At 40.7% G+C, this 12,233-nt stretch overlaps 1 protein-coding gene across 1 annotated transcript; it reads left to right on the top strand.

The window, feature by feature from the left end:
* Positions 1-585: 585 nt before the first annotated feature.
* On the top strand, positions 586-10,791 carry LOC134798894 (myogenesis-regulating glycosidase-like). Its single transcript, XM_063771284.1, has 10 exons — positions 586-670; positions 3,096-3,212; positions 4,061-4,270; positions 4,480-5,140; positions 5,384-5,576; positions 6,079-6,188; positions 6,727-6,876; positions 7,721-7,844; positions 9,498-9,654; positions 10,417-10,791. The coding sequence occupies exons 1-10, from the start codon at positions 646-648 to the stop codon at positions 10,683-10,685; spliced, it is 2,016 nt and encodes a 671-aa protein (XP_063627354.1). The 5' UTR covers positions 586-645; the 3' UTR covers positions 10,686-10,791.
* The last annotated feature ends 1,442 nt before the right edge of the window (positions 10,792-12,233 follow it).

Below are 12,233 nucleotides of genomic sequence, written 5' to 3'. Positions count from 1 at the left end.
TAGCCTATCTATAGGATAACCTTACGAAAATCCTGAAAAGTTAACGGTTTCAGTTTTATGACTAATGATAATCTGACAAACAATGCATTATGACTTAAAACTTTATGGGAAACAAAGGGACCCCGGTATCGATATGTTAGTGGCGTAGCAACAACCGTTTAAACTTAAATAACGTAAGTATGGAAATAATGACGTGACTTTTCGTCGTGTCTTTAAACTTTTCGACTACTAGCATTTGTCGATAAACTACTTATTGGCTGCGACCCTAATAGGCAGAAACAAATATCTACAAATTACAACTGAAATAGGTGTCATATACCTACTAAAGAAAATTCACCAATATAGCCTTCGGTGGCCGAGGCCGGAATCGAACCAGCGACCATCCCGGTCACGGCCGTACCCGTCTCAAATAGGTATTCGAGTATTATGCAATTTTTGGAAAGCTTAAGTAGACGCCTTTGATTTAATAACATAATATAATTTATTACCTAGCTGTAAATATCTACAAAGATTCAAGGTAATTCATGACAAAGCACTTAGCTCCATGATACAGTCCCATCGAGAGCTGTTTATCTGAAGAGGCGATATGGTATCTATATCGTCTACTAGCTGGGTTCAGGCACTTTTGTCAGTCGGCTGCAAGAGATGGCGGCGCTCAGGATACTGTTGGGTGAGTTTTATTAATTTTATAACTAACACTAATTATTTATTAATATTAAATTTTACTAACCAATTAATTGATTAACTTTATCTTGGGATTGCTAGACTTTTCTTAACTATGGTAGAGTTCATACTCGGGGTCCAGACAGCATCAAAAGTAGCTAGTACTTTAATGAATAGTTTTTCAAATAGAGAAAAATCTTCCAGTTTGCGTTCCAAAATCTCTGTTACACTCTATTTACATTAAATATAGAGACATACTCGTATATGTACTTTTACATAATAAATAGTTATGGATAGTTTTTCAAATAGAGAAAAATCTTCCAGTTTGCGTTCCAAAATCTCTGTTACACTCTATTTACATTAAATATAGAGACATACTCGTATATGTACTTTTACATAATAGATAGTTATGGCGCGTTGTTGCTGACTGTACCTTGACCTTTAGTTTTATTTTTACATACATACATATAATCACGCCTATTTCCCGGAGGGATAGGCAGAGACCACGGATTTCCACTGGCTATATACGATCGATCCTGACATAGGTACCTCTTTCGCTTCCTTCACTTTCATAACATTCCTCATACACGCTCGTCGGCTTAGGGTGCTCATGACCTGGCCTTTCTTCAGAATTTCCCCGATCTGATCAAGATAAAGTCCGCCGAGGTCTACCCCTTCCAACTCCCACTTCTACTTCATAAAATCAATTTAACGTTATAGATTGTATGAGGTCGCTTCTCGCTTTTTTAATTTACGTACGGTCAAGTAGGTATGTAGAATGTGAAATAGGTAAATAGTCACTTGATATACATATTTTAAAACTCGGTTCTTAAAGGTCTTGATGGGTTATCTATTTATTGCATTTAAGAGTACCTATGTAAAGTGTAAACACTTGATTGTAGTTGTAGGCGTTGGAAATATCAATTAATAATATATTAAACAGGTTCAAAACCCGTCGAGAATCAATATCTACCGTCAATGAGTGTAGGTACCTACCTACTAATCAAATCATTCATCAATGAGTATTTTCAAGATACTTTGTAGGAGAAATAGCATCTACCTACAGTCTTATCAGAATAAAAAAAAATATTATCTCTTATTGCCAAGACATAAAGTTTATTAGTAGGTATCTTTTTTGCATGTAGGTACCTACCTACATATCTAGAGTGCCTAGTTAAAATCTGTTAGGTTTTGATATTGATATGATACGATCACTCGCGGTGATTGATGACATAGATGTGCAGGAGGTCGTATCACTAACTCACTGAACTTATCATAACAATACTTATTATACTGGGTTCTCGGCATCAGATACAACTTTACCTATATTGTTTGGCGTCGAGACCCTTGGCCCGTGTGGTACGAGCGCCCACGCCTTTTTAGATCTTAAAGAGGATGGACGTCACCGACGACCGTAAAGCTGGCAGCTTCCTCGATCAACGAATTAGTATTGCGATACAGCGAGGAAATGCTGCCAGCATGCAGCATAAGACCACGAAGCAATCATTTGCTTCAATTTTTTTTTAATTAGTTACTATTAAGGGATCATCCATTAATTACGTCACACGAATTTCTAGGTTTTTTGACCCCTCCCCCCCTCCTTGTCACACTTGGTCACATTTTGCAAATCCCTCCCCACCTGGTGTGACGTCACATTTTAGGCAATTTTGTTTTCAACGAAATCGGTAATAGTAACTCGGCATTATTTTTTTTAATGAATAAATATTTTTGGTAAAAGGAATATTAGTAATTTTATAACACAAAACCAACACAAAACCAATTAGGAACGAAAATTACTTCCAAAAACTCATTATTTAACTGTACAGCGAATAAAAAAATATAAATTAATTTTCGGTTACTGATGAAGTTAAAGTGACGTCACAATGTTTGTGACTCCCCCCTCCCCCATGTCACAACATGTCACATTTTCTTGACTCCTCCCTCCCCCTAAACGTGTGACGTAATTAATGGATGACCCCTAAGTATTTTTAGATTTAGGTATTATGTTTAATAGTAAGTTCATAGCAGGTATATAGTATATACCTACCTACCTACCTATTCAAAAAGTTGTGGAGATATAAGGGCCTTTGCCCAGCAGTGGGACATTTTTATGGGCTAAAAAGAAGAGATTAATGAAATGAAATGAAGTGAAAATATTTATTTTCAGACAACTATTGGCCCATAGATAAATACCTTAAAACTAGCATACATATTATTACAAAATATATCTTAAAACTAAAAACACACAATTATGGCTGCGATGCAGTTCGCAACCCCGCAGTGTCAGGGAGCCGGCCGCGGAACCGCCGGAACTTGACACCCTTCGGCCAAAACTCCTCCTTGGTGAAGGTCGCTAGATGTTCAGTCGGAACGCCGGATAGCGGATAGTCGGATGTTAATTAATAGTAACTTATTGTATTTTGTGTCGACAGCGGTGGCAGCGTTGGGCGCGCACGCGCACTCCGCCACGCTGACAACGCGGCAGGAAGATGTCACGCTCTCACTGGAGCCCCAACTCACTGGAGGATTCTCCTTGACGATCATTAAAGGTAAACAACACTTCCCTTGCTAATTTTAAACTTCAAACTTCAACATTTATTCAGCAAATAGGCCACAAGGGCACTCTTACACGTCAACATTGAATTTACATACAAGCAAAAATAATAACAATACATCAACAATTTTATAAAATACAACTAACAATTCAAACTAACGTATTACAATTACTTTGAGATATATATGGTCTCTTAACTCGGAGTCTCTTAATGTCGAATTACATAAAAAACCTATAATATATATTAACCTAATAATTAAACCTAATTTAAGCCCTGTATAGGGTACAATAAAATATTACCACCCAATAACGTCATCTTTTTGTATTTTTTTCATTGAGCAGTAGGCCTTTTAGGTGGCAATGAGGCTTGAATTGAGGATTTCTTATAATCTGATCAGTTAACGGGTTAAACTCTTGCCACCCAAATATACGAAAACAAGTGTCAGTCTACCCCGTGAGTCAATAAGTACCATACCAAGACAACTTGAACAGAAGTAGGGTCACTTCAACAAGACACGCATGTAAGCAGTGTAAGTATATAGCTTCAACCATCAAGCCGATTTCACAATCACACTCACTTATCAGATTTGAGTCAACCGCTCAGCTCACGGCTTATAAATGTGTAATGTGTAGGTAGTATGTGTCGCGAGAAATAAGAGTAAATCGGCGCTTTATAAAGTCACTGATTTGTCATATTGTGAGATTTGTGAGTAATACCGCTTAGCATGGGCTAAGGGGTATTACTCACAATAAGAGTAGGAGCTATGGAGCTCTTGTGGTGCCAGACGTACTCATGAAGCTTCCCGGCCGATATACGAAATCAATAATTATCCAAATCCACAGACGACGAGACAATCTTCCACGGCTCCATCGGCCGCACCGTGATGTCCACGTACGTTTCATCACAGGAGATAGAAGGTGGCATGCAGCTGTCCTTACCCGGGGCTGAACTGTCTGTCCACACCGTGGTTGATGAGGCAGCGGGAGCTAGAGGAGTCAAGATAGTTTGGGACGCCAATGAGCAGACCAGGCTGGAAGACTGCTTTGATTTCGGTAAGACCTGGCTTTGTCCTACGTGATCCACGAGATGGAGGTATTGCTGTCCCAGTTTAATTACGTTACCTCGTCCGCTTTGAAGTACTTTTACTGCCGACTCCTCCGTAAAATTCAACGCCTCTAAAGCCAATTAACTAAATCAAGACATGAAAATCACTACTTCATGTATCGACTTAAAAAGCCAAATTATCTGTTTCTTTATTCAGGTACCAAACACTGGTACGGTGGCCCAATGGAACTCATCCAAACATATCCGATAGAGAAGTCCACCCAAGTCTACGCTCCCTACTACACTAGGGAAGGAGACAACGGAGCCATCATGGAGAGATACTGGCTCAACTCCGCCGGAGAATACATCTACGTCCACCCTCAAGTTCCTCTATTCATCGACTACAATAATATTACTAGTAACCACATGTGTTTTGGAGCTCAAATCGCTGCACCGTACTCGACTAAGAGGAACCATACTGAGCTCTCATACGATCTGTGGTTCCTTTCTGATGTTAAGGCAGCTCATAAGCATGCGTTGAAGAACTATTTAGGCTGGCCATCTGGGACACCTGATTTCAGGATGATTCAGCATCCTATATGGTCCACATGGGCTCAGTTCGCAAGAGACATAGATGAGACTAATCTTATGGAGTATGCTGAAGAGATAAATAGTCGAGGTTTTGCCAATGCGCAGCTAGAAATCGACGATCTTTGGGAGATCTGTTATGGGTCTTTGACGGTGGACGTGAAGAAGTTCAGTGATATGAAGAAATTTGTGCAGGATATTAAGGCAATGGGATACCGCGCTACTATTTGGATACATCCCTTCATTAATCAGAATTGTGAGCCGTGGTATTCTGATGCTTTGGCTGCGGGGTGAGTTACCTTAAAACTTAAGATAATAAGTTTAAATCTCTTCAAGTTTAGGCTTCATATGACTACCTTTAGACATATTTTAGTGCCGACTCCATACAAATGAGGTCAAAACAACCCATGGACACCCTTACCCCAAGGCTCCCATCTAAGATAACACAACTGGCCCTCTAAGATTCTGATCCTCGCTTTTCTATGTGTGAATCCTGGATTCCTGAAATAACACAAAGACTGCTTTCTTTCTAGCTATCTAGTTTTGAACGAAGACGGCAGTCCGGATACTTCCTGGTGGAACAACAACGGTTCGGTGGCTGCTTATATCGACTTCACCAACCCCACCGCAGCCGAATGGTGGTACCAACGTGTGAAATTGATTGTGGATACCTATGATATCGACAGTCTGAAGTTCGACGCTGGAGAAGCTAGCTGGTCTCCTGAGGTAATAATTGTTCTTCAGATTCATACATGAACTTTATCAACTACACCGCCGTGGAATGCAGGTGCCAGCGCGTGAAGTTGATTGTGGATAAGTACCTGATATCGACAGCTTGAAGTTCGACGCTGGAGAAACCAGCTGGTCTCGTGAGGTAACAACTTAAAACTGTTCCGTCGCTTCATACATACTTCTCCACCAGCAGGTGGAGTCGAAGTGTTATCAAATCAAAGTGTGCAGTTACAGGCAATGTTCTGTCAAATACGGTGCAACGGTAGCATAGGCAGACCCTAACGACATTCAATAAAACGGAAAAGTTTACTCATTAAAAGTGTCCAGCGGAAGGATAGCTCTAACAACCACCACTTAAAAGGGTATCCTTCCGCCGGATCCTTTCTGCTATATGCTTGTTGTTAAGAGGGACAGGGAAATATACCATTATCTGTTCCTCTCAGCACAAAGTAACTGACCAAATGACTGATCTTACTATTTAATATTGTTAATATAGGTGGCAGTCCAAACCGGAGACGTGGACCTCCACCCGCACCACATCACGCAGGCGTACGTGAGGACCTGCGCGCGATTTGGCAACATGATTGAAGTACGCACCGGGTTCCAGTAAGTATCACAGGGAATAATAACTCATTAGATAAATTAAACCACAGCTTTACCCTCTTGCTCTGCTGCCACTATCTTAGCTGACTGTAGTCTGTAATGGGGAGTTTAATTTTATTTTAGACAAGAACCGATTTAACCACACCCACACCCACTGCACAGGGCCATAACGCCCCTACTGATTCCAGTCATTATTTTCAGAATGTCAAGTCATTCCGCCAAGTTCTTCTAAGTTTGCCTTTGCTTCAGTAACAATCTTGAGCTACGATAAATAATATGGAAGTACATTTAATTACAATCTTACGTGTTGAGCAAGGAAGCTGTCTGTCTTTAATTTCCTTTTAGTATCAGCCGTTTATGAACAGATCTCGGTAGATGTTTTGTGCGTCTGGGCGCAACGGGCCGACAATCTCGACATCAAAGGCAACAAAGTTGTAGTTGGCATTACGATTAAACAAGGAAATGCTAACAGCATCCCAGCCACAGATTAGAAATAGATTTTCAGTTTTATTTTTAGGTTAATCTAAGAACTTTTTCTCAGAACCCAGACTCTCCCGATCTTCGTGCGCATGGTGGACCGAGATTCCATCTGGGGCCTCACAAACGGTCTCTCCACCGTCATCACAACCACGCTCCAGATGAATCTGAACGGCTACACGATGGTGCTGCCTGACATGATTGGTGGCAACGGGTAAGAGATAGCCTTTTTACTAAAAGCTTTTATGAAGCATACGAGTACCCTGGGGATATGACTATGAGTTCAGTCTCCACTCTCAAAGACCTTGGAAAACTCTCATCTGCCGACGGAGCTGTTCCTAAGGGTGCAGGTCAACCTGTGAGCTTTGTTAATCAGATAGGTGCTATGGTTAAGAAGACACTCCTTCGTACACTGGGGCTTTCATCTGGTAGACCGAGATTTCATCTGGGGCCTCACCAATGGTCTCTCCTCCGTTATCATGGGAATAATTCAGATTATGAGCCTACACGATGGTGCTGCCTGACATGATTGGTGGCAATAACGGGTAAGACATGAAAAAAAATTAAATATTCTGTATTCTCAATTTCTCAGGCAACTGAAATCCTGAACAACGAGGCTATGACCTTGGTAGTTTTCGATCGTATAGCTAGATGGTTGGCAACCAAATCGTATTGCACCAAGGTCAGCGTGACCTTTTACCGTCGGAAGCTTAATTTCTAGCCTTATACGGGCTTAGTAAGGGCATATTTAATAAAGGCATACACCTTAAAACTAGTTAACATATTACATAATCTAAAACTATAACTCGGTATCGGAGAGCCGGCTACGGAACAGCCAAAACTTGATACCCTTCGGCTAAAACTTTTCCTTGGTGAAAATCGCTAGTACGCCTTCCAGAAGCGCTCCTTTGCGCGAAGCGCGATGGCGGAACTGCCATCATGTGACTTATTAATAATCCTACTAATAATCAGGGGACTCCTATGCTAGTTGTCCTACCCCCTGCAGTTCACGCCCAGAAATGAAAATGAAAATTAAGCAGTTTCTTGTATTCCTACAGGTACAACTTGGACAACCCTGACTCTGGTCTGCCAACGAAGCAGCTGTTCATCAGATGGGTGCAGGCCAACACATTCCTACCAGCCATGCAGTTTTCCTTCGTACCCTGGGGCTTCGATAATGAGGTCAGTCTCCACTCCCACAGCTCCTGGCGTACTCTGGTCTGCCGACACTTCCTGCCAGCCTTACAGTTCGTAACCTAAGGTTTCGACGGCGAGATCAAGGTCAATCAACTTCCACAGACCTTTGCAGACTCTGATCTACCAACGAATCTGCTCATCAGATAAGTGCATGCAAACGAAAAACATACAGTGCCGCGGGCCCGCGGGGCTTCTACGGTGAAGCGACTCCCACTTCCACAGGATTTGGGAAAGAACCTCCACTTTACTAAATAGGCTACTACTTAAACCGAACTCTTCAGGCTTGGCCGAAATATTCGTGTTTAGTCCAGAGTTTCACAACTTCTATTTAGTTCTCAATCCCATCAATAAATGTCGTCGGTCTTGAAAACATGGCACAAAGTACCTAAGTTTAATGCCCTCATTGTTCAAGATTATAAAACACTGGTTTCTCCCTCTAAGCATAACTTGTTTTTTGTGAAAATACAGGGTGGAAAAAATCTTAATAGATTAATAAACCGGTAATGTATTAATATTAATTAGTCTATTAATATTAACATTAAGGAGAAGCTTAACCTTAACAATTAGTTCATAAAATGGTATATATTTTAAAATACTCGTGTATGATGAAGCGATGAAGTAGGTATGTGCAATGCAATTTTTCAGTAGAAAGGGCGCGAAATTTTAAAATATCTGTGGGGGACAGGACTTTTGTGCCTACATTTTGAATGAACGTTTGCGGCACAAAAAGTGGCCTATATAGATTATGTACCTACCTATGACTGCCTGTATAAGCCATTGTATTAAAATGAAGACAAAACATTACATCAGCAAACTTTAATACCGTTTTACAGAATCGTAAAAACTTTGATTATGCTAATTAGCATCATTAAAATATGCATTGCAACATTACGTACTAAGTATGTCTGTTGTATGTACCTAGTTTGTTAATTGGCTGTATATATAGTCATTGACAGAGTATTAAAAAGCTATAATAGTTCGTTTTTTTTAGCATTAGAAAAAAAGTATAACAATCTTGTCGTGTCTTTTTATTTGTCTTTTTCTAATACTAAAAAAAACGAACTAATAATACCAAACTATTTGCTTTTTAAGGTTCCATAGTCAGTTAGCCAGCCAATAGCCGTTGACATAAATATATGACCAGTTAAATTGTTGTGCTATTAAATAAGCTGAAATAGATGTCATATATAAGAAAAAGTAACAAAGGCTGGGATCGAACCAGACGGCCTACCGCGAAAACCGAAATTCCCAAATTGTGGGTATCTTTCTTTTCTACTCCAATGAAGGCGTAATGAGAGTGACAGAGAAAGCCTGCAATTTGCGAACTTCGATTTTCGCGGTAATAGCCCAGAGAGTCTTCTACATTTAAGGCGTCTACATTAACCGAAAGGCCACCTGGATGACGGCAATACAGGTCGAAATTTCCTCAGTGCGGCCGCCTTTTGGCCAACTATGTAGTTCAAATACGAATATAGGAATCTGATGTGACATGGCGACCTAGTAGTTTCATTTGGTAGCACTGGCGTCGCCACTGCAGTTTCACAACTCGAGATCTTGAAAGGGTACGTTTTAGGCGCAGGTACGATTAAGGAAAGTTTCCCCTACGGGACAAATCATTATTGTATTTTTTATTTCCAGACATCGGAAATAAGTTTGAAGTACACGAAACTGCACGCCGAGTACGCCACGCACATCCAAGCCGCCATGAATGCTTCAGTGCTAGACGGACGCCCCGTCAACGGCCCGCTGTGGTGGATAGCGCCCAATGACGCCCAAGCGCTCACTATCTGGGACCGTGAGTGACTTTACCACTTCTTAACAACAATGGCCTTGCACTACCAACTATCTACCTACCTACCTAACCACCATATAACCTACACCTCCCTGCCTAGCTGCACTTACTAACAACCATCATATAAGTCGCTGCTGAAAGTCAATCTCTTAAAAAAAATACAACGGGTTGCACTCCGGGAGTGAAAACTCAATGACATTGTAACAGTTTTTCGATCAGGTCACGTGTCCGTCTTACGAATCTTACGTCTTACGGTCACGTGACCTCTCGCGAGTTTAACATTTTTTCCCCATCACAAAAAGTGCACAGCGCCCCTAAAGAAAGTTTTCACTTCAAAAAATGCCACTGCTCGCGCGCCGCGTCGCGGCCGAGCAGCCAACGCCTAACCCCCATATTCATAAAACTTTACTGGCTGATTTACTTAAATTATGTTTTATCCCTTTCTTACAAATACATAAGTCAAAATGACAGATAAAGACAAACGATTATTAGCTAATTGAGGTTTGTAGCGCGTTTATGAATAAGGGGTAAATACGTACCTACATATTATGTAAAATTTTAGTCCGTCTACTATCTAGATATATTAAGGACAAATTATACTCGTAGAAGAACCGTAAAACATGAAAAAGCTTTATCAGAAGTCTCGAAAACCCAACACTTTCGGTGAAAAAGTCCACCACCAAGCATGTGTGATGCATTTATCTCTTAATAACATCGTTGTCACAAGTAATAATGACACTATTTCAAAACAATTATCCTTTTCAGAATACCTCCTAGGAGAAGACATCATAGTCGCGCCGATCCTCGTAGAAAACGCGACATCTCGCGACATCTACCTTCCCGAAGGCGAATGGCTAGAAAAGGGAGACGAAAGCATAGTACACACTGGGCCTCTTTGGATCAGGGGTCATAGTGTACCTATAGATGATCTAGCGTTCTTTGTACGCAAAACTGAGCCGGATGCAGCAAGCCATAGCCAAGTTTCGGCCATTTTGCTCGCTCTTGTTTTGATCATTGGACTGTTGTACCATTGATCATCATAAATTCTTAAAATTTGTTTGTAAATGATAATTGGTGATTCTTTTGTAAATAATTATATTTATTGTTAAAGTTAAGAAATAAAACGACTTGTGGATTTGCTTATTTTTTTTACGATTTTTTTGGATGCACCAGTAAAAATGCGGCGCCCGGCTGTTGTTATATGTATATTAGTGTCCGACCGAAGGTTCGGTTTCGGTTTCGGTTTCGGCCAGTTTCGGCCAAAAAATCATGTTTCGGCTGTAGTTTCGGTTTCGGCCAAAAAACGGCCGAACCTTTCGGCCGGGCCGAAACTTACGAAATGGTACTTCGGACAAGGACCAAAAGTTGGGGAATAAGTAGGACAACAATATTAATACATATCTACAATAATCTACATATACTGATTCATCTATAGGTACAGAAATTAATTGGTTTATTATAAAACACAATTCCACTAATGAGAGCGCCACTGGACGGTCGACGCAGTTTTAAGAGGCTGTCAATACCTATAAAGCGCACAGTCTAATTGTATCGGAGTGAATGAGATAGCACTGTCGCACGTAGCCGTTGGCCGAGTATCAGCTCGGCCCGAATCGAACGATGTCTTTTTCGCTCTTATTCAGTCATTTTTCTATCTACCACTAATGGCAAATTTTAAGCGAGGCTAAAGGCTATGCTCAACTAGGGCCGCAAAATTGATTTTATCAATAGTTAATATTTTGCGAAGCTGAACAGCTGACTATTGATTAAAACGAAAAAAAAACCCTTAAAACGGTCCCCCGTACAGTTTTTCATACGAATGCTCGACCTTAGCCTCACTGTTTACCTCAATTTACCATTGGTTTGTGTTCCACATGTCCTCTACTCTACTTCAGCATAGCCTTTGGCCTCGCTGCGCCATGCTCAGCCTGCGGTCTCGCTTTTTAATACAATGGACATTGGTTGGAGTCTGTGCTTTAACTACTTATCCTGAAGCTTGAAGCACGGCTTTGACTTCGCATGAAAGTTCGCCTCACTGGGGCACTTCGGACTTTTAGGCCCGGGTGTAGATCGGTACCTGGCCTTGCGATATTGTTAACAAAAAATTTCGCGCTCGCTGCGCTCGCGTTTTTGGTTGACCCTGTATCTACATGTTAGCTAGACCAAGAAAATTCTGCAATGATTTTGATAGCATACGCAGTGTTACTAGTGCAAATGTTATTTATACGTCATAATTTCATACAAGTTTTGACGTTTAAAGTAACACTTGCACTGCATGTGTTATCAAAATCATTGCAGAATTATCTTGGTCTAACTCTACTAATTTTCTTAAAAAACTGCTTAAGTAACATCAATTTCAAGGACATTGGGTGTTGACAGCCCCATAATATGTGTGTAAAAGCGGTTTTATGACATTTTTTCAACGATTTTAACAAGTCTACAAAAGTTTCGGTTTCGGTTTCGGCCGAAACTAGAGCCAAAGCTGAACATTCGGTTTCGGTTTCGGTTTCGGCAAAAAAATATGTTTCGGTCGGACACTAATGTATATGTAATTAAATAGTCACTTGATTGAAGCGAGCTTT

This window comes from Cydia splendana, chromosome 17, assembly GCF_910591565.1.
Source record: "Cydia splendana chromosome 17, ilCydSple1.2, whole genome shotgun sequence".
Classification (NCBI taxonomy): Eukaryota; Metazoa; Arthropoda; class Insecta; order Lepidoptera; family Tortricidae; genus Cydia; species Cydia splendana.
Note: the sequence above shows the minus strand (reverse complement) of the source record. Positions and strands in the feature narration are given on the sequence as shown.

Bases quoted from the DNA above. Each gene is read 5' to 3' on its own strand.
- LOC134798894 (XM_063771284.1), top strand. From the start codon at position 646: ATGGCGGCGCTCAGGATACTGTTGG. The intron at 7,845-9,497 runs GTCAGTCTCCAC...TTTTATTTCCAG, and splicing joins CCTGGGGCTTCGATAATGAG to ACATCGGAAATAAGTTTGAA. The intron at 9,655-10,416 runs GTGAGTGACTTT...TATCCTTTTCAG, and splicing joins AGCGCTCACTATCTGGGACC to AATACCTCCTAGGAGAAGAC.